The 17712-nt window shown below is 43.1% G+C and overlaps 1 protein-coding gene across 2 annotated transcripts in view; it reads left to right on the top strand.

Moving 5' to 3' along the window:
* The window catches only part of DPPA2 (developmental pluripotency associated 2), a 105749-nt gene that overhangs the window by 2937 nt on the left and 85100 nt on the right, over positions 1–17712 (top strand). For both annotated transcript variants that reach the window (XM_060685943.2, XM_060685944.2), the window contains exons 2-5: positions 3806–3907; positions 4879–4948; positions 5112–5310; positions 5477–5635. In XM_060685943.2, the coding sequence (XP_060541926.1) occupies positions 3806–3907; positions 4879–4948; positions 5112–5310; positions 5477–5635 (530 nt within the window). The remainder of the gene's footprint in view (positions 1–3805; positions 3908–4878; positions 4949–5111; positions 5311–5476; positions 5636–17712) is intronic.

The raw sequence follows: 17712 nt of genomic DNA, 5'->3' as shown, positions 1-17712 counted from the left end.
CAACAAATCCTGTGTCTTAGTCACAAAACAGTTCCTATTGGCTGACTTGTTACCATGGCTATTCCAGTTCATAAATTCTTATACATTGACACTCCTCCCTTTACGACTGGAATAGACATAAAACCAAATAACTTAATATTCTTCCCATCGTGCACTGCACCCAATGGCTTGGTCATTATATCTGCCAGATTGTCTTCTAAAAAACAGTGAAGCAAGCAATTTACATTTGATGGCTTCTCTTACATTACAATATTTAATATTTACATGCGTGCTCCTATTCTTTACTCTGTCACCTGTTGCCATTTGTATGCAAGCAGCATTATCCTCAAACACCATTACAGCTTCATTTACTTTTACGTTTAAATCCTTTAACAGCTGTACGTACCAAGTTACCTCTGAACAAAGTTCAGATGGAGCAATATATTCTGCCTCCGCAGTAGAAATGGCTACAATTGTTTGCTTTCTGGACTTCCAACTAATTAAAGCCCCTCCAAACAATACCACAATCCCAGAATTGGATTTTCTGGTTTTTATATCATTGACATAATCACTGTCAACATAACATTTCAATTTCAATTCTTCAGAGACAGAGAACAGAGGTTCAGAATTCATGTCAACAAGTTTTCAACAATGGTTGGGACAGTTAGGAATAAAACACAGACGGCCAAATCCGTACACAGCAGCTGAGAATGGTATAGTTGAGAGGCGGAATGGTGTGTTACAAACAATGAAGGACTCACTGCTGGAGGATTCTGGTCTGAGCAGGTCATATTGGGGTGAAGCCATGTTGACTGCTAATTATTTAATCAATCAATTAATGATACTCCATATGCAGTGTTATATGGGAGAAAGCCATCTCTGGCACATTTGGAAGCAATGTATGGGTGCATATTCCAAAAGCAATCAGAGAAAAGATCAAGCAAAGGCTAGAAAGCTCAGGTTTACAGGCTATGAGCCTGGCTCAAAGAGCTATCGCTTTAGTGATGGAAGCAAAAGAATAGTAATTTCCAGGTCTGTTAGCTTTGCAGAGCAAAATTGGAACAGAATTGATGCCAATTTTTGGAATGATCCACTTAGTGACAGTAACTTACTTAGTGACGGTGTCAGCATTCAGGGAGGAGAAGCTGAAAAAGAACAAGAAAAGGAGTCAGGAGAAGATGATGACTCAGATATGAAGCAAGAGAGGGTTGAAAGACAAGAGCAGTCAATACCTCGCAGGTCAGAGCGATGGAACAAGGGGATTCCACCTATATAAGTATTCTGCTAGTGAAGTAAAGGTGTGCAATGTGTGGTATGAGCCAAGAAATTATCAAGAAGTATTGGCATTACCTAAAATAGAACAAGTGAAGTGGAAAGAAGCTATGGACAAAGAAATGAAATCCATGGGTGAACATAAAGTGTTCACATCTATGTGAACATAAAAGTGTTCACATCTATGACTTTGCCACAATGTTGCAAAGCCACAGGATATAAATTGGTGTACAAAAAGAAAATACTACTCAACAATGAGGTCCAATATAAGGCAAGATTAGTGGCACAAGATTTTTCACAAAAGAAAAACATGGACTATGATGAGGTATTTGCACCTACAGTGAAGAGTGAAAGCATAAGGTTGGTAGCGGCACGCGGCCATAAAATTTGGCATTCTGATATAACCACAACATTCCTCAATGCAGAATTAGAGGAAGAAATTTACATGGTTCAAACACCAGAGTATAAAAATAAAAAGCCTAACGCTGTGTATAAATTGAACAAGGCCATTTATGGGCTGAAGCAGTCTGCCAGGAATTGGAATATCTGTTTAGATACAGCATTGAAGGGTCTTGGGTTCAAGAATTGCAAGGCTGATGGTTGCATATATACTGGAAAGTTACAAGGGGGAAATTGTCAATTATTAGCATTTGTGGATGATCTTTGTTTCATTGCAAAAGATGTGTCACAAGTAAAAGAATTTGCTAATAAATTAGAGAAAAAGTTTGAATTGAAAAATTTGGGTGAAATATAAACTATCTTGGTGTAGAGATACAAAAAACTGAGAAAGGTGATTATGTTCTCAGTCAAAGAAGAAAAATTGAACAGCTGTTGGAGAGATATAACATGAAGGATTGTAATTCTGCTCCAACACTTATGAGCACAGATTTTCACAACAATCTGGGTGAGGACAAAAGTGAAGCCTATGATCAAGAGATATATCAGTCAGCAATAGGGAGCTTGCTATATCTGTTACAGTGGTCCAGACCAGACATAGCTTGTGCAGTAAGCATCTTAAGTCGCTTTACTGCTGCCCCAAGGCAATTGTATTGGATTGGTGTAAAAAAGATTCTCGGGTATTTGAAGGGAATTCTGAATTTAGGTCTTCAAATACAGGTCTCTGAAGAATTAAAATTGAAATGTTACGTTGACAGTGATTATGTCAATGATATAAAAACCAGAAAGTCCAATTCTGGGATTGTGGTATTGTTTGGAGGGGCTTTAATTGGTTGGAAGTCCAGAAAACAAACAATTGTAGCCATTTCTACTGCAGAGGCAGAATATATTGCTCCATCTGAACTTTGTTCAGAGGTAACTTGGTACATACAGCTGTTAAAGGATTTAAACGTAAAAGTAAATGAAGTTGTAATGGTGTTTGAGGATAATGCTGCTTGCATACAAATGGCAACAGGTGACAGAGTAAAGAATAGGAGCACGCATGTAAATATTAAATATTGTAATGTAAGAGAAGCCATCAAATGTAAATTGCTTGCTTCACTGTTTTTTAGAAGACAATCTGGCAGATATAATGACCAAGCCATTGGGTGCAGTGCACGATGGGAAGAATATTAAATTATTCGGTTTTATGTCTATTCCAGTCATAAAGGGAGGAGTGTCAGTGTAATTATGAGCTGGGATAGCCATAACAAGAAGTCAGCCAATGGGAACTGTTCGGTGACTGAGAGCCATGTCAGACAGCTCGGAGCCTGGGCGTGGCTTAGGTTCAGTAGTCTGTATATATATATATAAGGATTATTATTGCTTCTATTGATTCTGTGCTTTTGATTTCTGGTTCTGGCTTCTGCTGCAAGGGTATTGTATAAATGCATTATGTTTTATATTACTGTATATAAAGAAGTTTCTTTTATAAATGAATCCTCCTGAATTCTTTACTTGTGTGCTGTTTGGATTACTGCAAACTCTAACATGCATGTATACAATACCCCTGCAGTTCTTGCAACGTAGTAGGGAGAAGAAGAAGAAGCAAGTGCTCTCAAGCAAAGACAAATGAACTGTCACAGCACAGAACAGTTAAGCTAAGCCACGCCCAGGCTCCAAGCCGTCTCACATGGCTCAGACAAGAAATCCTGTGTCTCAGTCACAAAACAGCTCCTATTGGCTGACTTGTTGCCATAGCGATTCCAATTCATAAATTCTTATACACTGATAAATTACAACCATCATTTTATTTTGCATTATGTTTTTTATATCCGTTTTCTCCAACTAAATGTCATTTAGATATGTTGGATAATGATTATTGCTTTATTGATTGCACTTGTATACCTCCTTGTGCTCAATGTATAAATCTAGCCATTGTGGTTTATAAAGCATTGTGGCTTTATTTGAACCATTGCAAATTTATTTGACATTGCAAATTGCCAATAGGTTCTTTCCTCTCCTTCTGACCCTCCCAGCAAAGGTGTCTGGCATCACTCTTAGGATCATTGAAGCTACTGAACTACCAGATAAATGTAATCAACCCCTGAGAGGACTTAACTCCTGAGATTAATTCTTACATCCTCCTATTGCTGCAATTGTAAATTTTTCTTCTCAGAATGTTGAAAGGCTAGAAGCTTATCATGAAGAATCTTCATTGAAAATTGCTTGCAATAAAGAAGAAACAAACAAGCCAGAAGAGAAATCTAACAATCTTGGGGTTAGTAGTTCGAAATATAGGTTGATGGAATTTCAGGAGGGGAATTTTATTTATTTATTTCTTAAATTTATTTGCCGCTTGTCTTGCTGTGGGGCACTCTAGGCGGCTTACAATAATAAAAAGGAAGAAAAATAAAAGTGTAAACAGAAGTAAAATAATAGAAAAATAAAATAAGCAATTACAAAAGAACACAGTGAGAATAATACATCAATATGATAACCAAAAAGATGGATGGCTAGAGAGCAGAGAGCAAGTGGGAGGGGAGATGAAGTCTGCTATCAGTTTAGCAACCACCTCAAGTGTGGAACTCCTCTATCTGGTCCTCAAGATAACCAGCAAAGCCATGTCTTCAGGCTCTTGTGGAAGAATAGGAGGATATGAGCAGACCTTACCTTAGGGGCAGGCACTCCAGCACCTAAGGCTCTTCTTTTGGGTCCCGATAGTTGGAGTTCTTTGACTGACAGGATCTGAAGTAGGCCCTTTCTGCCAGCACTAGTAGGACAGAATATTATTAGAAAGAGAATATAATTAGAAAGGAAGTTGGTAGAAACAAAAACTTTGCTTAGAAAGACAATATCTGGCAACTAGATGAGGAAAAATCAGTATTTTAATAATACTCAGACTTATAGCTATAAATTTGTGAAAACAGTGCCACTTAAAATTGGTGACATTTTCTTACATGGATTGGTAATCTGCCTTAGCATAAGGCACTTTATGTACTATTTTTGAGATATTCAAAATAAGGCTTTCCATGAATACATATTTGCCATGATTGTTTCTGACTATAAAAGTTTAATTTAGTTATTTTATCTCTGAATAGTAGAAGATGGTTATGAGCAATAAAAGAGCCTTTTGCCTTGGTGTTCTGTCTGTGATCATTTCAAATGCAGCTACCCATCCTTGGCAGAACAGTTGATTTAGAAAGGCTATTCTATAATATTGCTAATTCTGATACCTACTTGATTTTCCAGACTCTTGTGCAGACCTCTCCTCCAAATATGGCCAAGGATATAAAAACAGAGACTTTTGAAGACAAAACAGGTGATCAGATCTTGGGGGAGGAGTCAGGGCAGAAATGAAAGCTTAGAAATAAAAATTTGACTGAAATAATTTGAGACTGTGTTCAAAATGATTAGACTCTACAGAACAGAATTAAGGAATACTGATAATACTAGATTTTGAGCCAGCCTTCTTTATCTTTTAGATATGGTCCGCGGTTGGTATGTGGTCCATGGAATGGTGCTTTACTGTCCAGCATCCAGCTGGGTTCCTCTGTTGCATCACAGAGGCTTAGTTTATGTCCAGGATGGAGAAAATCCGGTCCCTTTTCACCTCTCCCCATTGAATATTTCTGTACCTGAGGGACTGTTGGACAACTATGTATGCATGGACTGCGTGCTTAGGTACAACTACCTATCTTCCTTGTAAATCCTCTGTCTCGAGAATAGAAAGCAAGCTGCTGATGTTCTATTCTCAGCATCCTTTCTTATTATCTCTGGATGCAACTGCAGCTGTTGAGATTCTAGTTTAGTTATTGCTGTTTAATGCCTTACTGATTTATTGTTATAGGAACCAAGAGAAACCAAAGAAATGTCCTATGTGCCAGCAAATCCAAAGAAAAAGTAATAGAGTTTATACACCCCAGTGTATATTAAAGAACCTTTCCCTTTTGATGAAAACCTCCTCTTCTTCATTCCTTGCAACTGATTGCTCTAAAGGCAAAAAAAGGTAAATTGCATGGAACTACCAATTTCCGGAGTATTTGTATGTTACATATTATAATATTAAACATAGTAAAGCTTAACTTAATGGACCATTTGTGGGAAGTAGTGTTCATATAAGCAAAATTGTCATTAACTGATTTTTTGTTGTTGCATGAATTATGTCATTTGCACAATTATATAATAAGTTATGTCTATTTATTTATTCAAATGTATAAATTACATCATTTACATTTCTAGGCTTAGGAAACAAAGGAGTTTGCAGATAAATCCAAATTAAAATGTAGTTTATTACAGTATTGGATCTTTCAGTTGTTTGTGAATCACTAGAGTAATTTTTTTTTTAATTCAGTGAGAAATTGAAATGCGTACAAGAGATTGTTTGATTTTTGTTTTATTTAATCATTAAAATATTACTTTTTATCAAAACAAGAATATCATGCTGATAACAGTATCCTAAGTATTCTTTGCCTCTTTTTTACTCAATGGAAGAAATATATGGATAAAAGCAGTCTTGCGGTCTCCAGGATTGGAGCTCACATAAGTATCTTAACTTTGTAAAAGAAAAATTGGAAATATCCTCAGTGCTAAAGAGAGAAAACCACTCAGGTTGTTAGATTAATGTTGGGAAATTACTGGTCTTTTTGATATTGCTGATTGTCAGCCTCCGCCTTTACTGCTTTGGCTGCCATGGTAACGGGGGAGGGGGAGCTAGCATGGGGGGGAAGTGTGCTGGAGATAAATGAAAGTGAGACTTAAGCTACTGTGCTGCATCTTTGAAGCTTGTGATACACAGGAAATACCTGTTACCTTGAAAATAACAACAGAGAGTTGAAAGACAAGACAAGATTAATTTTATTCTTTGCAAAGGTCCTTCTCAGAGAGAGAGAAGGCAGATTATAGGTTCTTTCTTACCATCTTATATACAATTTTCAGGTTACATCGTACAGGATACAAGCATGTCCTTTGAGTACAATTTCAGATCTTATATAATAAGTTGAACACATGTTTTGCCCCTGTGGAAGGTCCCCACATTTCCAGTATAAAAATACCCCACTTAAAAATATTGCTTATACGTGTAATATCAGCATATGTGTATTTCCCCTAATTAATGAGGGCAAGCTGACCCAAAAGCATATTTCCTGCAAGATAAACATATTCTCAAGAACAGAGGAATTACACAGTTCCTTTCTCATGTTCTTAAATGTCAGCTAAATTATATAATCAGGTTATACAAAGTAGAATAAAGCCTTAACATGATTTTAAAATGGCGTAGCTTAGGCTATACTTTTTACAGGAATAATCCTTATTTCTCACAAAGCTGCTATCAGGTCAATGGTCGTGGCATTCCTGATTGATGACACTGCCAGACGTGTGCTCCCACCTGACCTCTGGTAGACCTTTGGATTGGATGATTTATGATGGACAGTGGGAGGGAATGCTTTCTAGCTGTAATTTTCGCGCTTTTGCCTCAGATTCAGCTTTTCCTTGGTTGCGATCACTTCATTTTCCAGTAAAAGTACCTTTCTCTATAAAACAATGGAGTTGAGGTCATTCTTTCTTGGACTTTGAAGGAAGCATATCTGACATTAAGCAGAATCTCATTTCTCCAGCCATCCCGGATAACTACCGTGGGGGCTGAACCCAAAGAATGTCTGATCAAGAGAGTGATGGAGATCAGATGGGTGCTTCTGGCTCTACGATAACTTCACTTCAAGCGGAAAAAGAAGCTGCAGAGTGGATGGAAAAAATTCAGTTGAGAGAGGAGCCAGAGGAAGCCAGATGGTCGAGGGGAGTAGGAAGGTTGCCGGACCTGGAGAGGACCCCTGCAGGGAGTAACCAGCTCCAGACCATGTAAGGGAGAGGCTGCGTGGATGCAAGAGCAAAAGGAGAGCCTCATGATTGCTCAAGCTATGCAACTCCTCCGCAATGCCGAAGAAAGCCGAAAAAGCCGTGAACCGTATGTATCCCCTGTGGGGGAGGGAGGAGATCCCAGGGTGTATCCAAAGGAGGCTGCTTGTGGGGGAGAGGAAGAAGAAGCTGGGGAAGGAACCTCTCAAGCCTCTGGTACCCAAGCGAGGGATGCAGCAGTCCAGGGGCCCCCAGCATTGCAGGCTCCACCCCGGAGATGCAAAAAACCAAAAATTCCCCCCCAACCGTCAAGTATGGAGGAAATCCGAAAACCCTGGGGTTTTTCCTCATCCATGTATGGAACCACATGCAGGACTGGGGGGGAGGACTACTTGTCAGATGTGGCGCGAGTGAGATGCATCACAAATGCCCTAGAGGGAGTGGCAGCTGGATGGATGGTGGTCCTCCACAATAACAACTCCCCCTTGCTTAGAAATTACAACCTATTCATGGGGGCTCTTAGAAGACGGTTTGAGGACCACCTAGCCGAACGGAAGGTGAGACTCCGAATGAAGGGTATTCAGCAGGGCCAGAGATCGGTGGCAGGTAACAACCAGGAGTTTCGTGAGCTGGCACCTTTCATGAAGGGGTGGTCAAAGGTGGCCCTACTGAAGAATTATAAAGATGGGTTAAACGAAGACATCTATAAAGACTGTAGAGCACGGAGGGTCCCCGAAGATCTGCAGAGCTGGTACATAGTAGCTGAAGACGTGGAGATCGATCTGGCCCAAAGCCGACTCTGTGGGGCCTGTGCAGGGAATCCATCATCCTCCCACTACCGCAAAGGGGTGCCAAAGACAGCCGGGGGGAAGGCAGAGTTCAAACCCAAGCTGAAGTCCTTCACGTGCTTCAAATGTGGAAAGGAAGGGCACCGGGCCGCGGAGTGTTTCTCCAAGCCAGTGCCGAAAGCCACTGGCTCGGGAGCCAAGAGGACCGACAAAGTGCCTGCAAAACCCCGCGAGGCCGCCCTGAAAGGAGAAGTCATTGAATTCACTCCCCGAAACCAGGGTGAGTTGGGAACTCCGACCATCGCAGATGACAGCGACGGACACCGACTCTGATGACCACGACCTAGTGAGTCACAAAGGGAGCCTCATGCTCATTCCCCATAGAAATAAGGGTGCCAGCCACTGGGGCAAACGGGCAGATGCCAGCCCTCCTAGACTCTGGGTGCACTAGATGCATAATCAGCCCAAAAGTGGTGGAGAAAATGGGCCTGCGGCTAAAAACGTTAAAGAGGCCCATGGCCTTCTGTCAGTTAGGTGGATCGATGGCAGGAGGGGCCCAGCCAGTTTTGTGACCGAACCCATTGAGATGCAATTAGGGGATCATTTAGAGACTCTCAGTTTTATTGTGGCCCCTGGCATGGAGCGACCCCTCATATGAGGGAGCAGAAATGGCAGTAGACCACATTGAGAGGGAGGAGAAGATTTCTAAGGAATATTGGGACCTTTGGGAGGTCTTCAGCGAAAAGGCCTTGGATGTGCTACCTCCCCACAGACCAACGGACTGTACCATTGAAATACTCCCTGGAGTAAAACTCCCTAAACCAAAAATCTACCCCATGACCCAGGAGCTGGGGGAACTACGGAACTTTATTGACAAGAACCTAGAACGGGGATTTATTCAACCAGCCAGGCCAAGAGTGGCAGCACCAGTATTGTTCCGGGAAAAGAAAGACGGTTTCTTTCGTTTGGTAGTTTATTATAGGAATTTAAATGCCATTTGCATAGAAAATGTCTATCCCCTGCCACTCATGAAAGACATGCTAGCCCATCTAGGAAAGGGGAAACTTTTCACCAACCTTGATTTACGAGAGCCATACTACAGAGTATGAATCAAGGAAGGAGATGAATGGAAAATGGCATTTAACTGTCCACTGGGATGTTTCCAGTTTCGGGTGCTCCCTTTTGGATTACAAAGAGCTCCTGCTGTGTTCATGCAATTAATCAACGGAGTGCTGCATGAACACCTGTATAAGGGGGTGCTGGTCTATTTGGATGACATTCTTATCTACTCCAAGAACATGGACGACCATGCAGGGCTGTGGAGTCGGGAGATAAATGTTCCGACTCCGACTCCTCAGTTTTTTGTGCTTCCGACTCCAGGTACCCAAAATTTCCTCCGACTCCTCGACTCCGACTCCATAGCCAGGGCTGTGGAGTCGGGAGATAAATGTTCCGACTCCGACTCCTCAGTTTTTTGTACTTCCGACTCCGACTCCAGGTATCCAAAATTTCCTCCGACTCCGACTCCTCAACTCCGACTCTGACTCCACAGCACTGTGACCATGTGAAATTGGTGCGGACTGTCCTGAAAAAGCTCAGGGCTGCTGAACTGTATACCAAGCTCTCCAAGTACAAATTCCACCAAAGCAAAATTGACTATCTTGGATACTGCATATCCCATGAGGGGATTGAGATGGATCCTGGAAAAGTCTGGGCAGTGTTAGAGTGGGCCGCACCACATACCCGGAAACAACTACAGAGCTTCCTGAGATTTGCTAACTTTTACAGACAGTTCATCCCCTCGTTTGCCAAAATCGCACTGCCGATAACAAATCTTCTGAAAACCAAAGGTGAATTAAAACCGAAGCCCTCCCAGCCCCTTGAATGGACTATGGACTGTCAGGCAGCATTCGAGAAGCTGAAACGGTTGTTTGCTGCTGAACCAGTCCTGAAACATCCTGATATGGAAGAGCCTTTTGTTGTACAGGCTGACGCTAGTGATGTAGCAGTAGGAGCTGTACTTCTGCAAATGAATGCAGGAAGGAAATTACAACCTTGTGCCTATACCTCCCGTAAATTGAATGAGACTGAGAGGAGATGGGCTATATGGGAGAAAGAGGCCTTTGCAGTACTCTGGGCACTATTAACATGGAGACAATTTCTTGAAGGAGCTAAGCACCCTTTTGAAATGTGGACTGACCATAAAAACTGGAGGCGTTGAAAACACCACGTAAGCTGTCACCCAAGCAAGTTCGCTGGGGCTCAACACTTCAAACGCTTTAACTTCACCCTACACTGCCTTCCTGATGGGAAGAACTTCATGGCAGATGCATTTTATAGACTGCCTCAGTATAACAGTGCCAGAGAGGAAGAGGTTCAGTCAATCATCCCTGCAACCCAGCTGGCGGCACCAGTAACTACAAGAGCGCAGGCGAGAGGCGATCCAGCCCTACAGAGCGATTTGCTTCAGAAGCTACAAGACACTCTAAAAACTGACAAGTGGTTTAAATCCCACTCGAATGAATGTACACTTCGTGATGGACTAGCCTCGGTGGGAGCAAAGTTGTATGTTCCCACTAGTCTGAGAGCAACTTTACAGTTTTACAGCATGCTCATGACTCTAAGGTGGTGGGACATTTTGGGTTTGTCAAAACCCTACACCTGGTTAAAAGACAGTTCTAGTGGCCCGCATTCAAAAAGGACATAGAGGCATATGTAGCCAGCTGTCCAGTGTGTGCTCAGCTAATAGACCTCCAGGAAAGCCATCTGGTCTACTTCAGAGTGTGGCCAGACTTAATGCCCCTTGGAAAGAGATATCCATGGATTTTATTGTAGACCTGCCGGATAGTGGGGGGAACACAATCATATGGGCTGTCACTGATTTGTTTTCCAAACAAGTGCATTTCATCCCATGTTCAAAGATCCCTTCAGCAAAAACACTTGCAAAAATGTTTATACAACATGTGTATAGGCTACATGGTGCCCCGAAACGTATAATTTCAGACAGGGGTCTGCAATTTACCTCCAAGTTTTGGAAAAAGTTCCTGATGTTGATAGGCTCTGCCCAGGGGTTAAGCTCCGCCCACCATCCCCAGACAAATGGGGCTTGTGAGAGAACAATTCCGTGTTAGAACAGTATCTGAGATGTTACATAAATTATCAACAAGATAACTGGGTGGACCTCTTGCCATTTGCAGAGGTTGCGTATAATAACTCCATACATAGCAGCACAGGTTTCACTCCGTTCAAGGTGGCTTCAGGCCAAGAGTTTGTGCCAATCCCAGAGCTACCTCAAGACAACCCACAAAATCCCTCTTTGATTGATTGGATCAAACAGGTACGAGGAACTTGGGCAGTAACTCGAAAAACTCTTGATGAAGCACATCGAGCCCATAACCCAAGCTGACAAAAAGAGATGCCTGGCACATCCTTATAAAGTAGGGGACATGGTTTATCTCTCCACCAAATATTTAAAAACCTCCCAAAAGTCAAAAAAGCTTGGCCCTAAATATGTGGGACCTTTTCCAATCACCCGAGTAATTAATCTAGTCACGGTTGAATTGGAATTACCAAAAAAATTGCGACGAATTCATCCCGTGTTTCATGTCAGCTTATTGAAACCGGAACATTCGTCCCTTTTATGTCCGGACCAAGAATCCCCCCCCCGGTCCCCATTCTAATTGAGGGTGAACAATATTTTGAAGTTAAGGAAATTTTAGATTCCTAAAAGCATCATGGTAGAGTGCAATATTTGGAGGCTTGGAAACATTTTCCATTATCTAAAGTTGAATGGGTAAATAAACATGATGTTCGGGCACCAAAGAAAGTACAGTTGTTTCACACCAAATATCCTGATAAACTTTAATTTATGTGTTGTGTTGTTCTCTCCTTTCCCCCCCTTTTTCTTTTAGGAATAAGTTCTCTTCTGAAGGGGGGGCCGAATGTCAGCCTCTGCCTTTACTGCTTTGGCTTCCATGGTAACGGGGGGAGGGGAGAGCTAGCATGGGGGGGGGAAGCGTGCTGGAGAGAAACGAAAGTGAGACTTAAGCTACTGTGTTGCATCTTTAAAGCTGCTATCGGATCAACGGTCAGGGCATTCCTGATTGATGACACTGCCAGACGTGTGCTCCCACCTGACCTCTGGGAGACCTTTGGATTGGATGATTTATGATGGACAGTGGGAGGGAATGCTTTCTATCTGTAATTTTCGCGCTTTTGCCTCAGATTCTGCTTTTCCTTGGTTGCGATCACTTCATTTTCCAGTAAAAGTACCTTTCTCTATAAAACAATGGAGTTGAGGTCATTCTTTCTTGGACTTTGAAGGAAGCATACCTGACATTGATACATAGACACAATTGTAGTATGGCCTATTTCTGATTTTAAAAAGCAAATACAGATGAGGAAATCAAATAACTCCAACCGATACTGGAGGCTTCTTACTTATGCTCACTTTTTCCTCTACTACTACTGCCCTATAAAAAGAAAGTTGTTTTTTCAACTACAACTGTGTCTTCTGAAATGGTAGAATATTGTGAATATTGAAAATATTGAAAAAGTTACCATTCAAATATATGTAGATAAATAATCCTTTATTACACCATCTATTCTGTTACAGTGAAAAATTTGTATTTTTGTTTGTTTGTCATCAAAATTTTATATCTTCAAGATTGGGGTCTCATAGTAACTCCAGTTAAAACATAAAAAAGACTAATTATAGTATACATTAGAGTCATCAACATGTACAAACTTCTTTAAATTTATTTGTATTAAGATACAATCATTCATTATTTCATTATTCAATGTTTCAATACACAACAAAACATTTTTACATTTCTGAAATGCCAACAAGAAAGTCGAATCCCTAAATTTGATTAGGAGCAGATTAAGAGCACAACTGCAGAGAAGACTCAGAGTCAAGTCATGAAGAAATGTACATTTGGTTCACTTATAGCTTAGATGACCCACTCCAGAAGACTTTAATGAATAGGGAGGTTGATGATAATAATGATGATATCAGATAGTAATTCTCTAAACTAAACAGAGCTTAAATAAGCATTCTTTTTCTCCTGAAATATTCTTTTTCCTGAATTACATACATAGACAGTGGAACACATTTACATACATAATCCTCAATTAATGACATTTGTTCAGGAACCGTTTAAAGTTACGATAGCACTGAACTAGGAGATTTATTTATGTATGTATTTATTTAATTTTTATTCCATCTTTATTTCTTTATAAGTAACTCAAGGTAGCAAACATTCCTAATACTCCTTTCTCCTCTCACTTTCTCCACAACAACAACCCTGTGAAGTGAATTGGGCTGAGAGACAATGACTGGCCCAAAGTCGCTCAGCAGATTTTTAACTACTGTTCCTTGTTGTTATGGCCATTGCAGCATCCCTACAGTCAAAATGATTGCCATTAAAGCTTTTGGCAACTCACTCGCAATTACGATAGTGGCAACATTCCATGGTCACATGATTGTCATTCGTGACCTTCACTGCCAGCCTCTGACAAGCAAAGTTAATCAGAAAGTCCCAAGGGTACTTTTTCAAGAGGCACCTGGACTTTCTGGTTTTTCTTGGAAGATGTTTTGCTTCTCCTCCAAGAAGCTTCTTAAGTTGTGGCTGGATGGTGGGGAATGGAAGGATTTAGACAGCTAGTCATTTGCATTCTTTCAGCAAGTCTTTAAGACTACTTGGAGATTTATCTGTGTCGTCAGGGTCACCTGAGTAGTGCAAATGGGTGTGGAGCATTCTTGGAACTGTTGAAAGGATTGTGTTGTAGACTGGAGGTAGATGATGTCGTATCCCTCCCTCACTGTTGAGAGAGGGCTGTTCAATTTTGATATACATGGCCTCTCTGATCCCTCTTTCAAACCAGTGGTCCTCTCCTGTCCAAAATGTGGACGCTGCTGTCTTTAAAAGAATGGCATTTGCAGATGGACAAAAAGACAAAGAAAAACCAGAATATCCAGTTGCTTCTTGAAAAAAGCATCTTTGGGACATTCATGACCTGGATGACAGAATTTAATCAGAAAGCTGGCAGGTCAGAAATAGCATTTACATGACATCATGCTTTTTGACCACATTACTTAGCAACAGAGTTACCGGTCCTAATTACCAGCAGAGGTGAATTGTTAAGTGAGGATTACCTATATATTTATTTATACAGTAGGACAGGATAGTACAGATGTGTGATGACCCAGGGCAGGACACGAAAGCAACACAGCCGGAATGAAGGGTTAACTTCCCTTTATTGTTCCAACTTTCCCCCAAAACTTCCACAGTTCACTGCAACGGTTCAAGTACAGGAGAAAAGTTCTAAACATGCACCTCCAATATTTCCTAGCTGCTATTAGTCCAGAGGAGCAGCACAGTTCTGAGAGCAGCCACAGTTCAGAGAATTTGGTTCCAAGAAGTCCTCGTCACAGGAAGAGTTCACTGGGACGGCAGCACAACTTGGAGCAGAACTGTGTCACTGTGAACTCGCACATAGCCAGGCCAGGCAAGCAGCACAAGGCAAGCAGGGCAAGGCACAGTAATGTATCCAGATGCTGGTAGTAGCCCATGAGACTGGAAAAAGGCAATGCTTGTTCCCAGCAAGTGCCCCTCCAAACAGCGTCTCTATAAATCTCATTCCCCAGGTGTGCCTTATGAAGAGGGGCAGGGTGCCCTTCTCCTGAGTCGTCAGGTTGCCCTACACTGATCCCGCCTCCTCTCCTCTCCATTCTCTTTGCTTGGGGATCAGGTGGTAATTGTTTGTCACTGGAGTTTGTTGCTCCTCTGCTCCGCTGCTTGCTCTCTCCTTCCCCCTTGCTTGGTCGTCCTATGCCCTCTCCTTTGCTGGCAACCTTTCCCAGGCCTGAGGGACCTGGGACTGCCTTTTCCTGCTCCTCCAGTTGTTCCTCTGTTGGCCCTAGTTCCATCTCGTCCTCCTCAGACCCAGGCTCTGATGGGGCCATGAAACACTCCCCCCCCTTCCAGGACCAAGCAGACAAGGGCATTGTGGGAACCGGATATGAAAATCTCGGACCAGGGTCATAGGGGCCTGGACATCAGAGGTGTCCACCCAAGTGAAGTCCTGTGGGCCACAACCCTTCCCTGCCACATGGTATTGAAACCGGCCTCTCAACCTCATGCTATCCATCTCATACTCTGCCGCTCCTTGTCCTGCTTGATGGAGGAGCTGGACAATGTGGACTATCAGCCACCACAGGTACCAGCAATGACTCATGGAATACCAGGTGGATCTGCATGGTATGTGGCAGAGTCAGACAAACAGCCACTGGGTTGATCACCACTTAGACTTGTAGTGGTGGTCAAGTTTCTTAGAAGAGTGAGCTGTCGGCAGGTGCCACGTGGAGAGCCAAACCCAATTGCCCACAACTAGCTATGGACCTTCTCGATGGTGCCAGTCTGCAAACCTCTTGTAGTCCTCTTCTCTCTCAAACTGGTTTTCTCATGACCTGGAGTACTGCACACAGCTCCTGGAGGAACTTGTCTACTGCCGGTACCAGGTAATCTGATGGGGCCAACGGAAAGAGCTGGAGGTGAAATCCATAGCTTGCAAAGACTGGGGACACTAGGGTGGATGTGTGCTGATAGTTATTGTAGGTAAATTCCGCCAACGCCAACACCTCTGCCCAATTATCTTGCTGTTGATTGCTGAAGCACAGGAGGTACTGCTCCAAGATGGTGTTCGCCTCTCTGTGCCTCCATTGGTTTCGGGGTGATGGGTGGATGACGACACACCTGGACCTGCAATTCCGCTAGTAGCATCTGCCAGAAGCGTGCCGTGAACAGCACGCCTCGGTCAGACCCTACTATCTCAGAGAGCCCATGCAGCCAGAATACATGCTTGGTGAACAGATAGGCCATCACCCATGCGGTGGGGAGACCCACACATGGATGAAATGGGCCATCTTGATTAGCATGTCCACAACCACCAGTATCTGATGGCACTCTTCGATGTGGGCAAGTCTGATAAAATTCAACGAGACCATCCCCCATGGCCTTTTCGGTGTGGGCAGAGGCTACAACAGTCCAGGGGGTGCACCAGTGGTGTATTTGGGCTGCCAGCATTGCACACATAACACCACATATCCTGACACATCATGCCAGAGTTGTGGACACCAGAACGTGCATGATACTAAATACAATGTCCTAAACACCCCAAAGTGGCCTGCTGCTGGGCTTTCATGGCATTGATGCAGAACAATGCCACTGAGGGGTCCACCAGGAATGTAGGTGTGGTCGCGGAAGCATAACAGGTCCTCCTTATATGTCCACAGGGTCACAGTCCTCCCATCGCCAGGCAACTCGCGATGATGAGCCTCCATAAACATATTCTGCCATTGCACCTCCCCACCTGTGCCCATAGGTCCACAGGCTTCTCAGTAGCTGTGAACCATTCCAGAGGGATCGCCACCTTGGGCAGTATCTTGTCTTCCTTCAGGGTGAACTCAGGCTCATGGGAGAGTGCAGCCACTCACTGGTTCCGCCCGCTATGGACATACATTACACTGAAGTCAGACCAAGCAAAGAATAACGACTACCACACCTGTTGCTGATTCAGCGTCCTAGCCATCTTAGATGCTCAACTTGATGGCAGGCTGCCTCCCAGTGGTGTTGCCATGTCTCGAAGGCAACCTTGACGGCCAACAGCTTCTTGTCCCAGATCATATAATTCCATTCCATTGCCGACAGCTGGCCCCTGGAGGAGCATAGGCCTGGAGGAGCAGAGCTCCGAAGGCTACATCTGACACATCCTTCTACACAACAAACAGCCACAAAGGATTAGGATGTTTGAGAATGGGCTCGGAGGCAAAGGCGGCCTTGATGGCTTTGAAGGCCCCTTGCTCCTCTGCATCCCACTGAAACCTTACCCCTTTCTTGTGTAAAGTGGACAAGAGGGCCATCAGGGTGGCAAAATGGGGAATGAAGGTCCAATAGTAGTTCATGAACCCCTTCACCCACCATGGGGGCTGCCATTGCTGCAGTGCCTCCACTTTCTCCCAGTCCATCTCCACCTCCTCTGGCAAAATAAGGTGGCTCAAGAAGTCAATGGTGCGAACTGGCACTTCTTCCGCTTCTTGCTTGCAGGCGCTGCAAGACATTACGGACACGGTCCCAGTACTCCTGTGAGGAGGACAAATAGATGAGAATGTCATTCAGCTAGATGACCATGAACTGGTCCAACAGATCTTGGAAGACATTGTGCATGACATGCATGAACATGAATTTCATAGTGTGTCCAGAAGGCCGTCTTCCATTTATCCCTGGCTCAAACTCGGATAAGATTGTAGGCTCCCTGGTAAAGATCTTGGCCTGGTGGAGCTACTCAATGATTGAGGATTGAGCGGGAACAGGTACCAATTCTGTACTGTGATTGCATTAAGCTTGCAGTAGTCACAGCATAGTCTGAGCTCCCCCAACTTTTT

Source organism: Pantherophis guttatus, chromosome 4 (assembly GCF_059756535.1).
Source record: "Pantherophis guttatus breed Tessera chromosome 4, ASM5975653v1, whole genome shotgun sequence".
NCBI lineage: Eukaryota > Metazoa > Chordata > Lepidosauria > Squamata > Colubridae > Pantherophis > Pantherophis guttatus.
The sequence above is the reverse complement of the archived record's forward strand: the minus strand, read 5'-3'. Positions and strand labels throughout refer to the sequence as shown.